This window comes from Thunnus albacares, chromosome 15 (assembly GCF_914725855.1).
Source record: "Thunnus albacares chromosome 15, fThuAlb1.1, whole genome shotgun sequence".
In the NCBI taxonomy this organism is placed as follows: Eukaryota; Metazoa; Chordata; class Actinopteri; order Scombriformes; family Scombridae; genus Thunnus; species Thunnus albacares.
The window spans coordinates 19,953,179-19,972,477 of record NC_058120.1 but is presented as its reverse complement, the minus strand read 5'-3'; the positions used below and the strand labels follow the sequence as shown (position 1 = coordinate 19,972,477).

The 19,299-nt window shown below is 38.7% G+C and overlaps 1 protein-coding gene, 1 long non-coding RNA gene, 1 pseudogene and 3 gene segments (V, D, J or C); 3 read left to right on the top strand and 3 right to left on the bottom strand.

Annotated features, from left to right (window-relative positions):
• The window catches only part of LOC122998180, an 88,746-nt pseudogene that overhangs the window by 10,346 nt on the left and 59,101 nt on the right, over nt 1–19,299 (bottom strand).
• The window catches only part of LOC122998179, a 106,236-nt gene that overhangs the window by 28,887 nt on the left and 58,050 nt on the right, over nt 1–19,299 (top strand).
• The window catches only part of LOC122998174, a 94,726-nt gene that overhangs the window by 26,061 nt on the left and 49,366 nt on the right, over nt 1–19,299 (top strand).
• The window catches only part of LOC122998178, a 92,577-nt gene that overhangs the window by 30,277 nt on the left and 43,001 nt on the right, over nt 1–19,299 (bottom strand).
• LOC122998152 (voltage-dependent T-type calcium channel subunit alpha-1H-like) overlaps nt 1,221–19,299 on the bottom strand; it is a 24,874-nt gene continuing 6,795 nt past the window's right edge. Inside the window, exons 10-41 of one of the 16 annotated variants that reach the window (XM_044374865.1) lie at nt 19,200–19,248; nt 18,934–19,101; nt 18,259–18,407; nt 17,615–17,800; nt 17,344–17,461; nt 17,089–17,244; nt 16,842–16,955; nt 16,456–16,566; nt 16,074–16,184; nt 15,689–15,802; nt 15,300–15,413; nt 14,911–15,024; nt 14,522–14,635; nt 13,744–13,857; nt 13,355–13,468; nt 13,073–13,177; nt 12,799–12,899; nt 12,379–12,502; nt 12,011–12,079; nt 11,561–11,745; nt 11,243–11,369; nt 10,943–11,068; nt 6,861–6,950; nt 6,217–6,409; nt 5,421–5,572; nt 4,285–4,394; nt 4,042–4,175; nt 3,839–3,897; nt 3,229–3,307; nt 2,761–2,882; nt 2,480–2,635; nt 1,221–1,805 (exon numbers count right to left, since the gene is read on the bottom strand). In XM_044374865.1, the coding sequence (XP_044230800.1) occupies nt 1,626–1,805; nt 2,480–2,635; nt 2,761–2,882; nt 3,229–3,307; nt 3,839–3,897; nt 4,042–4,175; nt 4,285–4,394; nt 5,421–5,572; nt 6,217–6,409; nt 6,861–6,950; nt 10,943–11,068; nt 11,243–11,369; nt 11,561–11,745; nt 12,011–12,079; nt 12,379–12,502; nt 12,799–12,899; nt 13,073–13,177; nt 13,355–13,468; nt 13,744–13,857; nt 14,522–14,635; nt 14,911–15,024; nt 15,300–15,413; nt 15,689–15,802; nt 16,074–16,184; nt 16,456–16,566; nt 16,842–16,955; nt 17,089–17,244; nt 17,344–17,461; nt 17,615–17,800; nt 18,259–18,407; nt 18,934–19,101; nt 19,200–19,248 (3,958 nt within the window). In that variant the 3' untranslated portion in view covers nt 1,221–1,625. Of the gene's footprint in view, nt 1,839–2,479; nt 2,636–2,760; nt 2,883–3,228; nt 3,308–3,838; nt 3,898–4,041; nt 4,176–4,284; nt 4,395–5,420; nt 5,573–6,216; nt 6,410–6,860; nt 6,951–10,942; nt 11,069–11,242; nt 11,370–11,560; nt 11,746–12,010; nt 12,080–12,378; nt 12,503–12,798; nt 12,900–13,072; nt 13,178–13,354; nt 13,469–13,743; nt 13,858–14,521; nt 14,636–14,910; nt 15,025–15,299; nt 15,414–15,688; nt 15,803–16,073; nt 16,185–16,455; nt 16,567–16,841; nt 16,956–17,088; nt 17,245–17,343; nt 17,462–17,614; nt 17,801–18,258; nt 18,408–18,933; nt 19,102–19,199; nt 19,249–19,299 lie in introns of all 16 variants that reach the window. The other 15 variants (XM_044374863.1, XM_044374864.1, XM_044374870.1 and 12 more) reach the window with 15 other exon arrangements.
• Nucleotides 7,373–19,299, top strand: part of LOC122998191 — a 12,751-nt gene continuing 824 nt past the window's right edge. Inside the window, exons 1-2 of the long non-coding RNA XR_006407363.1 lie at nt 7,373–7,655; nt 19,179–19,181. This is a non-coding gene — a long non-coding RNA (uncharacterized LOC122998191). The remainder of the gene's footprint in view (nt 7,656–19,178; nt 19,182–19,299) is intronic.

The window sequence follows — 19,299 nt, the reverse complement described above, 5'->3', positions numbered from 1 at the left end:
TGACATCTGCATTTGGTTTTAATTTAACATCATTTGCACGAGTTGCTGTAAATACTGTATTTACTTATGTATTTCAGGTCTTCCATTCTTCAAATAAAGACAATTAGAAGATTCTCTTTTTTCACTTGTTTTTTGGTACATAATATGCTTTACATTTATTCAGTGCATTTATTAAGCATTTGTGTCAACTGGTTACATGTCTTTTTCAACACAGGTCTAGGTAGCCAAGATCTTTCAGCAATGGTAAGAGTGAACTCAACTTGATCAACACTGGATCACTAAAATACAGTTTTATATGCTATATTATATTTACAGTAACATCCCATTTCACCCATATATATATATATATATATATATATATATATATATATATATATATATATATATATATATATATATATATATATATATATATATATACATGTGTCCTAGTTTAGGGACAACCCATGACAACCCATGAAAAATGAAATCAATGAAATAAAGGAAAGAAATGGGGATAGTCTTTTCTTTTAATGACTGGCTGCAACATCCAGAAGTGAACCACACAGCCTCAGGTGCCAATAACTTAAACTAATAATCTCGGATTTCTACACAGTCAATAGACCTGCTACATGTGAACAGGTTGTGTGATCCTTTTCTTTCAGCCATCAGATAAGAGAGATGAGTTATCTGTTTGAGGCTAACTGTTACAAATGTTGAACAATTTCCTGCTACTGTAGCAAATGAAAATACCACACATACTGCACACAAGACTCTATTGTTTCAATTTCAGCTTGATAGACAACCCCGATTTTGAATTTCAGACAAAAACTGAAGTCACTCTAAATCATTTTAGGTCAGCTTTTTTCAGGCAAATATAATGTTTTTAGTCTTTAATCAGTTTAACGGGTTGCACATCTGTATACCAGTTCCATACAACATGATTCTAAGCAAATTTCTACAGTTTCTACATAACATATTCATACATTTTCTGTACACCACCTATCTGCCATTTTAAACAATGGCAAACGTTCTTTTTCCAGTTTTAACAGCAAATATGTGGCAATTAACAAAATTGTAACATTGTGTTCACTACTGTGCGGAATAATGCAGTTCATTTGATTGCTCATACTTGTATCTATATGGACCCCCTGATTAAAGCCAATTGATATTACTACTCAAAACAACAAAATGATTTTGAGTTTAATGAATAAAAAAGTCAAAACAGTTGTCTATGTATGTAAATCAGGTTTGCTCAATTTATTCAATCAAAATCATCATACACATTTATAACTCACAACTCACCATATTTACACATTAATATATTCTATAACAATTTATAGTTATAGTGCTTAAAACAAGAAAACCATGTACAAAACATTCATTCCAAAATAAGAGCAGCCACCAAAAGGAACATGTGGCATTTTACAAAAATATACAATCTCATTTACAGTTCATATTATTACTAGAATTACAAGAAAACAACAAGAAAATATCATGAAAATAAGGATTGAAGAGTTAATTAATTTTCTAAAAAGCCTTCTTTTACAATTAAATAAGCCAAGAGAGGAACAAAAAGCAAACATGTGGCATTTAAACAAATTTACAGGTATATACAATCTTATTTACACATATTTATATCCTGCTTAAAACAAGACAGTCGTTACATGAGCTCGGAATTTCTCTGTTGACCTCAAGGCCGGATAAGCCGGAGCCAGAGCCGGAGCCGGGGCCATATCCGGAGCCGGATCCGGAGCTGGATCCGGAGCCGGATCCGGAGGCCCTGGAGACTGCGAGGCCTGCTCAATTTCCCGCAGTTCTTCCTCCTCCAGGGGGAGACAGAAGTTAGTAGGGTTCTTCTGAAATATTTAAATATTCTTCTGTTACATTTCAGTCTCAAAAAGTCAGAAAACAAAGCTTTGTTTATTTTATAATTATTATTATTTTGTTCTTGTCTGTTTTGGTTGTGTTTTTTAATCATTTATGAAAACTAGAGAGAGTAAAAACGTGGACATGGAGACTTTGTTTGTCTCTGGAGGATTCTGATCTTAGAGGATTTAGACTTTTGGCAATGACTTTGAGTTTATAAAGGTGACAGCGGGACTGAAGCTTAAAGGATCAGTCGACTATATTATAAAATAACTCACACTGCTCTAGATATATCTAGACATGCAGATGCACATGCAATCATACTGTGCAAATTTCCCTGCACTTTCATGTTAATACATTTGTTCATCAATAGTTTTCATACATGAAGTTACAATGAGAGGACATTATTTAATTTCTTCTTTTGTTTTTAGTGATTTGGTATGGAGTAAAAGTAAAGACTGAGTACTGAATCAGTTGAATTTATTCAGTTGTTTTGAATTTGTAAGCAGTTATTGAACTCAATTTAAACCCAATAATATTAATTGGCTAAAAAATAAAATTACGATGGAGTTGAAAGAATGGCTATATGTTTGTGTTGCTTTCTAGGTCTGTACAGTTGCAGCTCCTTTACCTCGTTGCTTTCCTCCAGTGCTTGCATGATCGATGCCACCACCAGGTTCACCAGCACGAACTGAGCCATTATTACAAAGCTGGTGAAGTAGACTGGTGAGACCCATGACAGGTAGCTCACACAGTCGTCACCTGCGTGACATTCCCTCAGCGTGTCCTTGAGAGACATAGAGCAAAATTCAGAAAGGAGAGAGCAATACTGAGACTATATACTGACTATAATATATTGGTTTGATTCATTACTGCGTCCTTTATAGTTAGGACATGTCTGAGTACGCATACCTGCATAATGCCACTCCAATTGTCTCCCGTGCAGACTTTATAGAGTGTAAGCAGAGCCATCCCGAAGTGCCTGAAGTTGGCATGTCGATGTAAGCCCAGGCACGGGTTGTCTTCAGTGCATTCTGATCAACACAGTAGCACACAACACAGACATTTATTTTTCTGCTCTGTATACATGTTGGTTTCAACCACAAAGAATTTTCCTGAAGTGATAAAAACAGTTTTAAACGTATTAATACTTTGTTATCTCTTATCACATAGCCTGATCAGGGTGCTGGTAGAGTAGGCCTATAGTATTTATCCCAATTCAACTAAGTTATAGTCCACTATGATTTAAACTTTAGGTTTGGGGTTAAGGGTTTTCTTGTTTCCTTGGCAACAATGTCAAAACTGGCATCAGCTTTGGGACCATGATCCTTCGCAGTTAGCCTATGTGTATCTGTTCACTCTGCTAGCGGTGTTACTGACCTAGCTTGCCGAAGAGTTCGACTCCTAAGGCAGCGTAGATGAAAAAGAAGAATGTGAAGAGCAGACAAAGATTTCCAACCTGGAAGCAAAATACATGTTAGATCCTCTGCGCAACAATTACTACAATGTAGATACTTTGAAAAGTCTGTGGCCTTTAATGTAGCTCAGCTGAATGAGAAACAAAGCATTTACTTCTAATTCATATTGTTTTCTAAGCATATGAAAGTATTTTTAGCATTTCTGTTTTCTATCTGCTCTCATTTGTTCCCATCAGAGACTCATCAATAATGCTTTATAGCCTCCTGAATTTTGAGTTGGTAAAAAAAAAATCAGGTCCTGTCTGAAGTGTTTGGTCTTTATTAGTTTGCAGACTTAATAATACAACTGACTGGTGTGCATAACAAAGAGTGTGCACATAGAGACACTTCAGGGTCAGAATCTGCATTCTGTAATGTGGGCAAAACTTTTAAAATTCATCAATTCGTGCTAAAATCCAGCAGTGGCTAGCTGCTTATCCTTTTGCAAAACAAAACCTTCATATTCACTTTACATACATATAACAAATCACATATAAGACAAGAAAACAAATTCAACCCCACAGTGTGTTTACCTGTGACAGCGTCTTGATAACAGTTTTCAGCAGAACTCTTATCTTTTTTGCCTTCAGCACTGAGGAGAGACACAGGAGCTGTCGTGAATACATAACTTTGTGTGCAATACGTGCGTACTTCACACACTCACTCGACTATATATTTGTCACACACAGATACCTTGAAAACTAAAAAGGTTTAGTTTTGTTGAATGTGTGCATACCTTGTGCTAGTCTGAGCACTCTGCAGACTCTAAGGATGCTGGGGTTGATGGGAATTGCATCTGCCATCTTCATCTCTGTGAAAATGATGCTGATGACGGAGACCACGACTATAGCGACGTCTAGCAGATTCCACCTAAACACACATGCAGACGTATAATGTAACATTTTAGGGTTAGGGTCACAATACCTAACAAGCAAATGCAAATTAAGAGATTCAATTCTCTCTAATTCTAGTGTGTTACCTGTTTTTAATGAACCTCAGTGCACCGAACGCCACAATCTTCAGCAGGACTTCAGCGATTAGAATGGCAGTGAACACATAGTATGAATACTCCATCAGCTTCTCTACATACTGAAAACACAGACACACACATTTATCTCTATCTGCTCACAGAGTAGATGCAAATTTATTTCTTGTGGCAGTTATCCTCGACTCTGAATTAAATTTTAAAAGTCATATCCACGACGTTACAAAGATAGCTTTTTATCATTTAAGAAACATTGCAAGAGTCAGACCCTACCTTACTTTGTAAGATGCCAAGAAACTCACTCATGTCTTTGTTTTTTCACGCTAAGATTATTGTAATGCACTTCATACTGATTTACCCAATAAAACCATTGATCAGCTGCAACTCGTTCAAAACTCAGCAGCAAGAATTTTAACAAAACTAGGAAAAGGGAACATACTACACCAGTATTAGCGTCACTGCATTGGCTACCTGTAATGTTGAGGATAGATTTTAAAATTCTTTTACTTGTTTTTAAAGCCCAAAAAGGTCAAGCACCCTCATATCTCTCAGATTGCTTGTCAGAGTATGTTCCAAACCGTTTGCTTAGGTCGTTTAACGCTGGCTTGTTAAATGTGCCACAAATAAAATGCAAAAAGTATGGTGAGGCAGCTTTTTGCAGCTATGCACCAATGATCTGGAACAAACTCCCACCACATATTAGACAAGCATCCTCTATTGATATTTTCAAGAAGCAACTCAAAACTTATTTTTATGGTCTTGTTTTTAATTAAATCAACCTTTTATTTGCTCTTTACTGTTATCAGTTGTTTTTAGTACCTGTATTATCTTTCTTATCACCTGATGATTTTACCTCTTTTTATCTTCGTAGTTTTTTATTGTTTATTGTGTTTTTTTCTTTCTTTTATTATTTTTAAATATTTTAATACCTTTTCTGTAAAGCACTTTGAGCTGCATTTTATGTTATGAAAGGTGCTATATAAATAAAGTTTATTATTATTATCATTATTATTATGAGCTTGCAACACTTGTTGACAGTGACAGTGACTATGTGTGTGTGTGTGTGTGTGTGTATGTGTGTGTGTGTGTGTGTGTGTGTGTGTGTGTGTGTGTGTGTGTGCATGCATTACCTTCGGTTGGTTATAATGTTCAAACGCCATAATCAACACACTGATGATGATGATAACAGTCATGAAGAGGTCCAGGAAGTCGCTGGTACACAGAGTGTGAATAGACTGACGCAGGGGTGAGTAGTGTGCGTAATAAGGCGCCTGTTCAGGATCTGGAACATGCACACACACAGAAATATATATCAACAATGGATAAAATGACGATGTGTAATGTGAAAGGAGTCACTAATAGTGACAAACCCACAGAGAATTATCACACACTTCCCTGTAGATCTACTGGGTATTTGATTCTTTTGCAGCTTTATTGTTTGTAGTCACTCTCACTACTTGCATGGATGTGTAAACAGGCTGTTTGTGCACAACTTTTTAATGTGATAATATGGCAATAGTGTTTTTACAGTTACAGAAACAGAGCACTAGTGTGAATAAGTGTCTTTTGAATTTGAAATATTATATGTGCGGTGTGTTCTTTTCTGAATGCACAAATATGAACTTACTTAATCGGTCTCCTCATTTTACTCAAGGTAAAAAAAGCAAGTGTATTTCCCAAAATATTAAAAACCAATGTAGATTTCTGTGGATGGATGGTAAGTGGGAGATTAATTTGGTTGCATCTTGTTTCCAAAGATTTCATTGAATGTTTGAGGAAGGGAAGTCTGCAGTCATGCAGTTACATGCATCAGAGTAACGTAACCAACACCTTTGTGATCAGTCACTGTTTGTGTGACCAAGACAATCTTTCTCTTTTGTTTTTTAGGTTCTGAAAGGAAGCTAAAAAAAAAAACAAACTACCAACCAGCTCCTCTGTTGGTCTGGTCTTCCACTATTTCTTCTTCATTGGCTGGTAACGCTTCATCTGTCTTTTGCTTGTTCATACACTCGTGGAAGGTCTCCACCATCACCCCGATAAACATATCCAGCAGAAAGATGCTCACAATCATGAATGAGATGAAAAAAACAAGCATCCATCTGTTGTAGTTCCTCACAGGCTGAAAAGAGAAGAGAGGAGACATCAGGTTATATTTTCTTGTGTGCAAGACATTAAACAAATTTACTACACTACAAAACAGATTTTGCATTTAATAAATCTCTCTGCATATTAACATTGTGCTTGCTGTAACCATTCCAATAATGTGTCTGCATTCAAATTAGACGTGAAGTGTTATGGAAATGTTACTAAGTCCTCTCAACTCAGGTTGCGGTTGTGACTGTGTGAAAGTGACTCGGTGGGCTTTTCAAACAGGAGACTGACACGTAAAATTGTGCATTTATGGAATTATGTGCACATTAATATTTGTCAATATTAAATTATCGCTGTTTAGTAATGCATCTTTCACCATCCCCTCATATTCTAGAGTTTCTAAATAAATCCCAGTGCCATTGTTCCCTGTCATGTGCATGACACTGTATAAACATCAGCCATATTGCTAGAAACAATACCTGTATGTCTACTCCTACAGCATCCAGTCCATCATACATGATGTTGACCCAGCCGTCCTTAGAGTACATTACAAACAAGGACAACAGAGCCTGAATGGGAAACAGAGAAATAACTGTTAAGTCAACACACAGGGATTTTCCAGGTTCTGAGTTTGGTTAAAGCACACAAATTCAGTACAGTTAGCTGAAGAAACCTCCTCTTGCACTGCTCAATTCTCTTAATTTTTTTAGTTATTCTAATAACAGAACATGTTTACAATTGTTTAATCTGCATCTGAATCTACACAATGTCATATTAAAAAAAACAAAAAATGTGGGGAATCATTTAAATATATAACGTACCACATTTGGTGAGGATTACGTGATTATTTTTTTTATAGGTAGGGTTTTGAAAAAAATGTTACAAAATGAAAAATTAAGTGGACAATCTGTTATGCCACTATACACTGAAATATTTGCTTGGATCAAGGAATCCGGGAAAAATTTAGCCTCTTCATGGTTCTGCACTAAATTTTACTGCAATCTGTTAAGCACTTTTTGAGATGACATGCTATGCAATGCCAGCAAGTGATTCTCACTCTGTAATAATCTGTGGTTATCAATAGCAAATGCACTTTCATTCTTTAACAGTGACTAGTTTGGAGCCAATCGTGGTCCAATATTCAACTTACACAAGTGTGATGTGGAAACTTGAAGCCTCCAGAGCATTAACACTGAGAATAAACTATGAAGTGAAGTAGGAGACATCTTGTGTCTGGCAGTTAAACTTCTGAAATGAACATTATTTGCATATTTGTAGATTCTGTCATTTTAAATGAGGGAGAAGGAGTAGATGTCGTTTCAAGGATTTTAACGAGATAACTGACCCTTTTTTTGTGGAAAACCCATATTAGACACAAATTATTATTCAAAGTTCATTAAGGTAAATTAATCAGGAAGAACAGGTTCATGTTCGGTGTAAATGGGGCCTTCCATATATATGTTTAGCATTTAACATTTTATCTCAAAACTCTTGAACCTTGAAGTGTAGAAACTACTTTTTTTCTTGATAGTTTGGTCCAACCGCAGGTGCCCAACCATGGACTGTCATATAGGCCACACCAGTTTCCACCTACACATTTTCCACCATTTGGAATTTGTAGCAATTTTTTTCTTCTTCTCCATGTGTAGGCTACAAATTTAATCTAATGTTCTCAAAATTTGGTACATAACCCAATTTGACTGAACCTGTAAAAAGGAAAGTGGTTTATTTTTTGGTATTGCATAGGCCTATTATTTTTCTGATATGACCTAGCCAAATTCTTGTAAGCATGCGTATTTGACAAAAAATGCCATAATCCTTGATTGAGTGCATCATTCAACTGCAATATTTAGATAAAATGTGCGGTCATTCACTCTGTACAATCCTTCAAATGTTGATGGTGTGCTAGCAAAGGAGATTGTAATTTTCTGTTTGGACAACCATTAAAGATCAGAACATTTCCTGCTCTGTAAATGACTTTACTGTATGTTATGAATAGGGTGATAACAGACAGAGAAAGATAAAAAATACATCAATACAACTATAGTACTATAAAATACAATTATACAGAGCATTTATATTTAAACAGGGGGTGCTGAGTCACAGCAGTGTAGGAGTCTCAGTTGAGTGTTGACTCATTCTCCCTCTTGTCCTTCTTCCTCCTCCTCAAACCGAAGAAGTGGTGGATTATTTTCCACACTGAGCGCCTCTTTTTTTTCTCCAGGACCTTCTCCTGAGAAACTTCCTCCTCTACCAGCATTTCAACGGCCATTACAGCAACATGGGTTTTATCCTCCTGCTCCTTCAGCTTCTCTCTGAGCCGGGCATTTTCTGCCTGGAGGGCCTGACTTGCTTCTTACTCAGCTCGGAGTCGAGTGGCAAGCTCAAGGCTGGTGGAGGTCTGTTCCTCAAGTCTTGTTTTCAGATTCTCCCATTGCCGCTCCATGGTTTGACGGAGGGCCTCCTGCTCAGCCCTTAGCTTGTTGAGCATCTCCTGGTCCTCGCTCATCCTTTCAGCATGAGACTTCTTCTCTGTCTCAAATAGTTCCTGATGGGTGTCTCTCTCCTGCTGCAGCTGATCACTGAGCTTCACATTGTCATCTTCCTTTATGTTCCAGTAATGTGATTACTTATTAATGTCTTGTCGAAATCAAATTTGCATATTGTCCATCACTCATCATCTTTGTTTATTTTTTAAAAAAACACCTTAAACATTGATTAATCTCCAAAGTACAATGTTGTTCAACAGCATTAATGATTCATAATTACTAAAAAGTCACTATATATAGAATAACTGACTCATAACAGACATGCAGGTGACATGATGTCATAGCAGGTGTAATTAACAGTGTCAATGATTGCTGCGTCCCATTTAATTTGGCCAGTTCCAAATTAGTTTGGCCAGTATTTGCTTCCCGGGACACTGAACTATCGTTAATGTTGTCACCACCACCTGTGGTCTAGTCATCTGGTGGGGGTCCTTGATGAAAAATAACAACATTTATAATACGTGTTTGTGGTGTTCAGACGTTTATGGTGGTAGATGTATTTCTTACCTATCATATCAATAAACTGGTGTTTTACTGTGATGTTTGGAGACTACCAAATTATCATTATACTGAATATATGTATATTTTTTGTCTGTGGACTGACACTTAAATCGGTGATGGCCACCAAACACTGAATTGTCGAAGTGATTGTCAACAATTCAGTCAGTGAACAAGTTAATTCACGTGGGTGGGGGTTGGGGGCAGCACCCCCTCCTGCTGACAGAACGCTAACTAGGTCAGTGCTCTAATTTGAGTCTCAGTGCTGTCCTCTGGAGAGCCACAAGGGATACAATTACTCTCCCACTATCCCATTCATCTGCGACTCTATGGCGCAAACATTTGTGTGTTCGTGTGAGTGTACACGGCAGCATAACAGCATGTCTTTTTTTGATCCACCTTGAAGTGGGTAAAATGAGGACATTGAAAATTCTCATTGTTCTCAAGTTATGATGAGGGAGAGAGACTAAAAGACTACAATTCAATTTAGGGTTTCCTTTTCAAATATATTATATTATATACTTTTTATACTGCACCAAATTTCAACAGTGCACTCTCTGGCATTCCCAGCAATGCACCTGCCAAGTGTGAAGTAGATCGAATGAACTGTTCTCGAGATATATGAAGGACAAACATACATACAGAGATTCCTTGCTTCATATAGAGAGATAGGAGATACGACATTGGCCTGAATACAATAAAATTCTAAGTAAAAGAGGATAAACTTCTGCAACACCAGCTTTTGGATAAAAACATTGAATTAAACAGTATGGATTAATCAGCATGAATTAAAGTATGCACAGTAGGCAGATATACAGTCACAAAAACTACAGTATAGCAACAAACAGTAAAACAACAAATCAATAGAATACCTTTCTTAAATAGAGTGAGTTTTTATCATAGACTGTATAAAAATATGGACGTAGTTACCGTGACATCACCCGTTGGTTTCTGAAGAGCGGTTTTGAAGCTTAAAGCGAGCCGCTCCAGCCATCGCCATCTTGACAGTGCGTGACACTGCCTAACTCCCAGCCAATCAAAAATGGGCAAAGAGGCGGGCCAAATGACTGAAACAAGCCACCTAGCGGCTGGTGGACCTGTCACTCAAAGCAGCCATGTCCTTCATTATGCATAACTTTACGGCTTAATAAAACTTAAACGGGTGTGTTATAAAAAAAATTCACCCCCCGTACAGTTGTCATGAACGGGGAAATTAGCTATAGAGACCAACACCGTTTTTTGTACCAGGCTGTAACCATTATTTCTGCTGTAAAGTTGGGCATTTTTACATGGGGAATGACTCGCTTTTGGAGCCAGCCTCAACTGGTCATTTAAGGAGCTGCAGATTTTGGCACTTCTGCATTGCTTCATTTTATAGCCCCAGAGGTTGCTTTGTTTTTATACGTAGTTTTTAGCTAGTTAATTTTGTGTGGGCAAGAATGCTAATCGCCTGTCTTTCTTCCTGCATCCCTCTCCTTCCCTCTCCCTTTCTCACCCTCCGTGTTGGTGCCTACCTGAAGCAGGTCGTCAAAGTTGTATGTCTTCCGTACCCAGTGATAGTTGGCCGACAGGCAGTCAGTCTTGTTGGTGATGGCACGTGTGTCCTGACCGACACAATAGTAGAACTTCCCTTTGAACAGCTAGAGTGTTTGTGTGAGATAAAGACAGAGACAGAGTCAGGTCGTTTTTGTCATTGTCTTCACATCATCTCAATTGCATCAAAAGTAGTGGGCCAGCCGTGAACTTATCACTTGGCGTGTGTGTGTGTGTGTGTGTGTGTGTGTTTGTGTGTATGTGTATGCATGCCATCTCACCTGCACCCCAAGGATGCCAAAGAAAAAGAAGAAGACGATGCAAATGAGAACAATGTTCCCAATGGGTTTAACCGAGGCAATCAGAGCCTCCACAGCCAGCTTCAACCTCGGGGCTCGCTTGATCACCCTGGAACACACAAACACAAACAAAAAGATGTGTGTTAGAACTAGCATATGTACTTACAGACACAAGCACAACTGACCGGAATATGAAGTAAAGGTGGGATGCTTACACACACGCACAGTACATGCACATATAGACTAGTATCAACTTACACAAAGATAAAACAAACATACACACATAAATAAATTATGTACCTCAGTGGGCGAAGTGCACGGAGCAGGCGTAGAACTTTCACCATGCCCAACACGTTATTTTTGTCCGTATTGACCAGAGAGACAAAGATGTGGACTACAGACAGAATCACTAATGAGCCATCCATGATATTCCAGGAAGACTTGCAATAACTCTCCTTCCCAATCACCACACCGAGAGCTAGAACCTGGTTTTGAAGCACAACATGTCAATACAAGCTTACACTACTATTAATTAATTGAAACACTACTTCAGCTAAAGATCTGAGCTAAAAAAATTGATTTTAAGGTAGACAATTACTGATCCAAAATCATAACAAAGTTAAAGAATTGTTAAAAAGACTTCTTAATGGGAACAGGGCCCGTTCAACAGTGCTATTTATCAGTAAGAATATAATGTCATTTCCCAATGACCATATACCTCCAAGGTTAAAAAAGAAAACTGATGTTTACCTTAAAAAGCATCTCTACGAAAAACACAGCAGAGAATACGTAACGGGACATTTTCAGGATCCATCGCTCCTAAAGGGCAGAATGAGATTTATCTTTAATATGTGTTTTGTATTTCATATAATCAAACTCACATACATATTATTTGTTCAAAGAAAATGCATAATATCCAGTTTGACTGTGCATAGTTTGTGTGTTTTAGTGTCTTTCAATTGTGTGGCCTCACATGTGCAGTATATGTGTGTGCATGTGCTGTGTGTGTGTGTGTGTGTATGTGTGTGATTGTGTGTGTGTGTGCCTCACCATTCTGTGAGGGTTTACTGTAAATCTGTTTCCAGAGTAACAGCAGGTTACATGTATGTGTGGCTCACCATGCTTTTGGGGTCTATTCCAGGCCTCTCCATAGCAATGGTGACACAGCTTAGGAGAATGAAGAGCAGAACCATGTGGTCGAACATCTTGTGTGAGATCACATGTTGGCAACAGTTGCGGAACCTACACAAAAACACACACACACACACTTCAAAATGGTGGAGGCCAACGGTGCTCTGCAGCTGCATATCACTCCACAGCTCTATTTGCTCCACTTTTGAGTGATCCAATCATATCAGAGGGATTTGATCAAATCAATCTCATACCTAAATCCCATCCACATATTCAGTTTCACTCGGAAATAGAAAAAAAAATGTTATTGAAGATAAAGACACTCTAACTGCCATTTCACATTAAAGACAGGAGAAACACAAAGGTGTGTGTGTGTGTGCATGTGTGTTTGTGTTTATGACACTTACCTGTTCTGTGGAGACAACACATAGAATGACCACTCTTCATGTGCTTTGCACCAGCGGAGTACTTTCTGGATCCATGGGAAGTTACGCATCAGCCGCCTCTCCTTATCCAAAGCATGGACAAAATAAAGGTTTCAACACACCAGCAAAATGTTGCAGATTTTTTCTTTAATCCCAAAGCAACCTTTATTGCATCACTTACTGCTGCAAAAGTGTAAAATTAACTCTTGGAGAGTCCAAAATCAGACTTACAAAACTATCACTCTAAGGAACTTACATTGTCTTTGTTTGCAGGTGCAGAGTCTTCCTCAGGGGCTGCGTTAATCATGGTGGATTCACTGGGCACAGAGTCAGAGCAGTGTTGCTCGGGTCTTGACGGGCTCTGGAACAACATGAAATATATTATGGGTACAATAACGTCAGTCTCAACACTGTAACTATAATCTCAACAAGGGAGAAGTAAACAGGTCACAAGTAATATCTCCATACAGGATACAGGGTACACATTAATTCAGATTCTGAATGGATAATTTCAAAGCAATGATTCTTAGGAACTTACATCTGTCTTGTTGTTATCTGTCTGTGAAATGTCATTCTCAGGAGGTAAACTGATTGCAGTAGAGCTGGTGGGCCCACGGAGTGAGAGAGAGGAGTCTGAGGAACTGGAGGATTGCTAGAACAACAGGTAACAGAGTCTAACATAGGTGTGTATGCAAGTGTTTGTGTCAGTGTGCTGTTCATTCAATTATAAAACATGTAGCTGTTGGATTATTGATTGTATGTAAAACTAAGGCAGAGATCCCTATTCATTTGCCTGATAGCTCTTAACAACAAGGGCAAAGTAAACAAGTCTCTCAACACAAGTAATATCTCCATACAGGATACAGGGTACACATTAATTCAGATTCTGAATGGAGCATTTCAAAGCTATGATTCTTAGGAACTTACATTTTTCTTGTTGTTATCTGTGGGTGAAATGTCTGTCTCAGGAGGTAAACTGATTGCAGTGGAGCTGGTGGGCCCACGGAGTGAACGAGAGGAGTCTGAGGAACTGGAGGATTGCTAGAACAACAGGTAATAGAGCTCAGCATAGGTGTGTATACAAGTGTTTGTGTCAGTGTGATGTTCATTCAATAATAAAACATGTAGCTGTTGGATTATTGATTGTATGTAAAACTAAGGCAGACATCCCTATTCATTTGCCTGATAGCTCTTAACAACAAGGGCAAAGTAAACAAGTCTTTCAACACAAGTAATATCTCCATACAGGATACAGGGTACACATTAATTCAGATTCTGAATCCATAATGTGGAAGCTATGCTTCTTAGGAACTTACATTTTCCTCATTGTTATCTGTCGGTGAAATGTCATTCTCAGGAGGTAAGCTGATTGCAGTGGAGCTAATGGGCCCACGGAGTGAGTGAGAGGAGTCTGAGGAATTGAAGGAGGTCTGGAACAACAGGTAACAGAGTCTAACATAGGTGTGTATGCAAGTGTTTGTGTCAGTGTGCTGTTCATTCAATTATAAAACATGTAGCTGTTGGATTATTGATTGTATGTAAAACTAAGGCAGAGATCCCTATTCATTTGCCTGATAGCTCTTAACAACAAGGGCAAAGTAAACAAGTCTTTCAACACAAGTAATATCTCCATACAGGATACAGGGTACACATTAATTCAGATTCTGAATCCATAATGTGGAAGCTATGATTCTTAGGAACTTACATTTTCCTCATTGTTATCTGTCGGTGAAATGTCTGTCTCAGGAGGTAAACTGATTGCAGTGGAGCTAATGGGCCCACGGAGTGAGCGAGAGGAGTCTGAGGAATTGGAGGAGGTCTGGAACAACAGGTAACAGAGTCTAACATAGGTGTGTATGCAAGTGTTTGTGTCAGTGTGCTGTTCATTCAATTATAAAACATGTAGCTGTTGGATTATTGATTGTATGTAAAACTAAGGCAGAGATCCCTATTCATTTGCCTGATAGCTCTTAACAACAAGGGCAAAGTAAACAAGTCTCTCAACACAAGTAATATCTCCATACAGGATACAGGGTACACATTAATTCAGATTCTGAATCCATAATGTGGAAGCTATGATTCTTAGGAACTTACATTTTCCTCATTGTTATCTGTCGGTGAAATGTCTGTCTCAGGAGGTAAACTGATTGCAGTGGAGCTGGTGGGCCCACGGAGTGAGTGAGAGGAGTCTGAGGAACTGGAGGATTGCTAGAACAACAGGTAATAGAGCTCAGCATAGGTGTGTATACAAGTGTTTGTGTCAGTGTGCTGTTCATTCAATAATAAAACATGTAGTTGTTGGATTATTGATTGTATGTAAAACTAAGGCAGACATCCCTATTCATTTGCCTGATAGCTCTTAACAACAAGGGCAAAGTAAACAAGTCTTTCAACACAAGTAATATCTCCATACAGGATACAGGGTACACATTAATTCAGATTCTGAATCCATAATGTGGAAGCTATGATTCTTAGGAACTTACATTTTCCTCATTGTTATCTGTCGGTGAAATGTCTGTCTCAGGAGGTAAACTGATTGCAGTGGAGCTGGTGGGCCCACGGAGTGAACGAGAGGAGTCTGAGGAACTGGAGGATTGCTAGAACAACAGGTAATAGAGCTCAGCATAGGTGTGTATGCAAGTGTTTGTGTCAGTGTGCTGTTCATTCAATAATAAAACATGTAGCTGTTGGATTATTGATTGTATGTAAAACTAAGGCAGAGATCCCTATTCATTTGCCTGATAGCTCTTAACAACAAGGGCAAAGTAAACAAGTCTTTCAACACAAGTAATATCTCCATACAGGATACAGGGTACACATTAATTCAGATTCTGAATCCATAATGTGGAAGCTATGATTCTTAGGAACTTACATTTTCCTCATTGTTATCTGTCGGTGAAATGTCATTCTCAGGAGGTAAGCTGATTGCAGTGGAGCTAATGGGCCCATGGAGTGAGCGAGAGGAGTCTGAGGAATTGGAGGAGGTCTGGAACAACAGGTAACAGAGTCTAACATAGGTGTGTATGCAAGTGTTTGTGTCAGTGTGCTGTTCATTCAATTATAAAACATGTAGCTGTTGGATTATTGATTGTATGTAAAACTAAGGCAGAGATCCCTATTCATTTGCCTGATAGCTCTGAACAACAAGGGCAAAGTAAACAAGTCTCTCAACACAACATCTCCATACAGGATACAGGGTACACATTAATTCAGATTCTGAATGGAGAATTTGAAAGGTATGATTCTTAGGAACTTACATCTTTCTTGTTGTTATCTGTGGGTGAAAAGTCATTCTCAGGAGGTAAGCTGATTGCAGTGGAGCTGGTGGGCCCACGGAGTGTGAGAGAGGAGTCTGAGGAACTGGAGGTCTGGAACAACAGGTAACAGAGTCTAACATAGGTGTGTATGCAAGTGTTTGTGTCAGTGTGCTGTTCATTCAATTATAAAACATGTAGCTGTTGGATTATTGATTGTATGTAAAACTAAGGCAGAGATCTCTATTCATTTGCCTGATAGCTCTTAACAACAAGGGCAAAGTAAACAAGTCTCTCAACACAACATCTCCATACAGGATACAGGGTACACATTAATTCAGATTCTGAATGGAGAATTTGAAAGGTATGATTCTTAGGAACTTACATCTTTCTTGTTGTTATCTGTGGGTGAAAAGTCTGTCTCAGGAGGTAAACTGATTGCAGTGGAGCGGACTGGCCCACGGAGTGAGAGAGAGGAGTCTGAGGAACTGGAGGTCTGGAACAACAGGTAACAGAGTCTAACATAGGTGTGTATGCAAGTGTTTGTGTCAGTGTGCTGTTCATTTAATTATAAAACATGTAGCTGTTGGATTATTGATTGTATGTAAAACTAAGGCAGAGATCTCTATTCATTTGCCTGATAGCTCTTAACAACAAGGGCAAAGTAAACAAGTCTTTCAAAACAAGTAATATCTCCATGCAGGATACAGGGTACACATTAATTCAGATTCTGAATCCATAATTTGGAAGCTATGATTCTTAGGAACTTACATTTTCCTCATTGTTATCTGTCGGTGAAATGTCTGTCTCAGAAGAAGAGCTGGTTGTAGTGGAGCTGGTGGGCCCACAGAGTGAGAGAGAGGAGTCTGAGAAACTGGAGGAGTGCTGGAACAACAGGTGATAGAGCTCAGCATAGGTGTGTATGCAAGTGTTTGTGTCAGTGTGCTGTTCATTCAATTATTAAACATGTAGCTGTTGGATTATTGATTGTATGTAAAACTAAGGCAGAGATCCATACCTTCGCCTGATAGCTCTTAACAACTATGCCCACAAGTACGTTGAGGAGCACATGTTTTCCAAAAATAATGAGAGCCACAAAGTAGAGAGCGGACCATGGTGAGGTGGCAGTCATGGCATTGTATAGGACTAGATTCCAGTCCTCATGAGTAAGAATCTAGATTAATGAGATTAAATGAAAGAGAGTAACATAGACAGAGATCGATGCACATATTGCAAAGGATGAAATGCATAAAATAGGGAGTCAAAAACTAACCTGGAATACAGTGACCATGGACCAGAGGAGTGAGTCGAAGTTTTTGCGGTCAGTGATGGTGTCGCCGTGCACCGTCTTGAAGCTAAATTGGCATCCAAACAGGTGCATACCCAGTACGCTGCAAAGAAACAAGAAAATGCAGTCAGGATTATTTAAATGCAATAGATCATAATAATTATCTACTGCGATTCCCTGTGACTTTACAAATGACATGTAGAGCAGATAGACATGTAGAGAAGAGCGATTTGTGTGTGTGTGTGTGTGTACATACCTAAAAGTAAAGGTGGCAAATAGCAGCAGCATGCAGAGCGCAGCTGCCTTCTCTATGGTCCTTTTCAGCACAAGCAGTTGTTTCCTCAGGTAAGGGAGGAAGTGAACTAGCCTCACAAACCGTAGCAGGCGAAATGCACGCAGCGCTGACAACCTACCATCAGCTTTAGCAATTATCTCCCACAAACTGAAAACCATAAAAACAACCACAATTTTGGTACGCTGTTGGACAACTTCAAAGTTTTCGGTTGCATTTGGCCAATTCTGTCTGAAAACTGTAACCATGTATGTAGTAAACTGTATATTGACATTTTGCTTGGAGTACTGGCATGCACTGTACTCCAACCACTATTACTAAAGTCTCACATCGGTCAGTCAGTGCCATAGACCTCCAGTATGATACAAAGTTTGATACCATGTTTATTTTACACAATAACCTGAACTGTTTATGTGTACCAATGTCAAAAAATAAAATTTGTGGCTCCTGTGAGAGGTGAGTGTTTAAAGTTTGTCAGCATATAGCCGGTGCAAGTACTTTTCTACTTTCAAACAATGAAATACGGATGAGAATTTCAATGGAAGCTAAAATTACAGGACAAAACAATATGCTGAGGTCAAAGGTCAGACTGTGTGGGTTCGTATTACCTGATGATAACGATGACAAAGTCAAAGATGTTGTTTTTATCCTTAAAGTATGACCACGAGAGAGCCATCAGCTTTAGGACCATCTCCATGAAAAATATAATGGTGAAGATGATGTTGCTGGTCTTTAACACATCTGTCAACACCTTAGGCTGTAGGGAGAGAAGAGGAAAAAAGGACACAGGGGCAGAGAGATACTGATTAAGAGAGAGATACATAGCTAACACAGCTAGCACACAGGAAGGAAGCCTAACAGCCTGAAGCTTTTTAAATGTGTTTGACAGCTGAAAACATAACCTGCAACACACACAGCTGTCTTTTGATGATTCACTATAACATTTTTGTGTGCTGTTTCATATGACATCTGTAAAGAGAGGACTGTCGGCCTGTTTTAAAACTTTTTTTGGAAAGTATCTCTCTTCATCCCCCACATAACAAAATACTGAAGCCCAAACGCGATTTTCTTCTACTGTCACTTGAGATGTGTAGATCTGCAAAATTTGCTGAATCAGAGGCAAAGTGGTTGTGGAACCATATTCATTGTTACATCCTGCAAGAGTCATTTTACCTTTGAACCTTTCAGCTCACCAGGGAATCATTTAGCTTGCACATCTGAAATTTACAGAAGCCTTGAGAGGGCAAATAGTAAGCAGACAGAAACACTCCCCTCCATCTCACCTGCTTATGGTGCTCTATGGCTATTGTGAGAACACTGAGTAAAACAGCCAACATGATTGCTCGGTCGAAGAATTTACTTTTAACGACCCTCTTGAGTTTTTCCTTGGCTTGTTTCCAGTACAGACTCAGTATGCTCCTGTTCTCGTACCATTGCCCGTGACCTTCAACCTGAGGGGAAGATAGGGAGGTCATTTAATTGGCCTCTTGTTGCTGAGGCAACACTGCTGCTGCTGGTGGTACTGCAGAAAGTTGTTTACTAGTCTCACCGATGAGGCATTGTTCCATCTCTCAGGGTTCACCTTGTTGTTCCAAAGTCTATTGGTAAAAGGAAAAACAGTATGAATAACAACTAATAACTGAAAATCC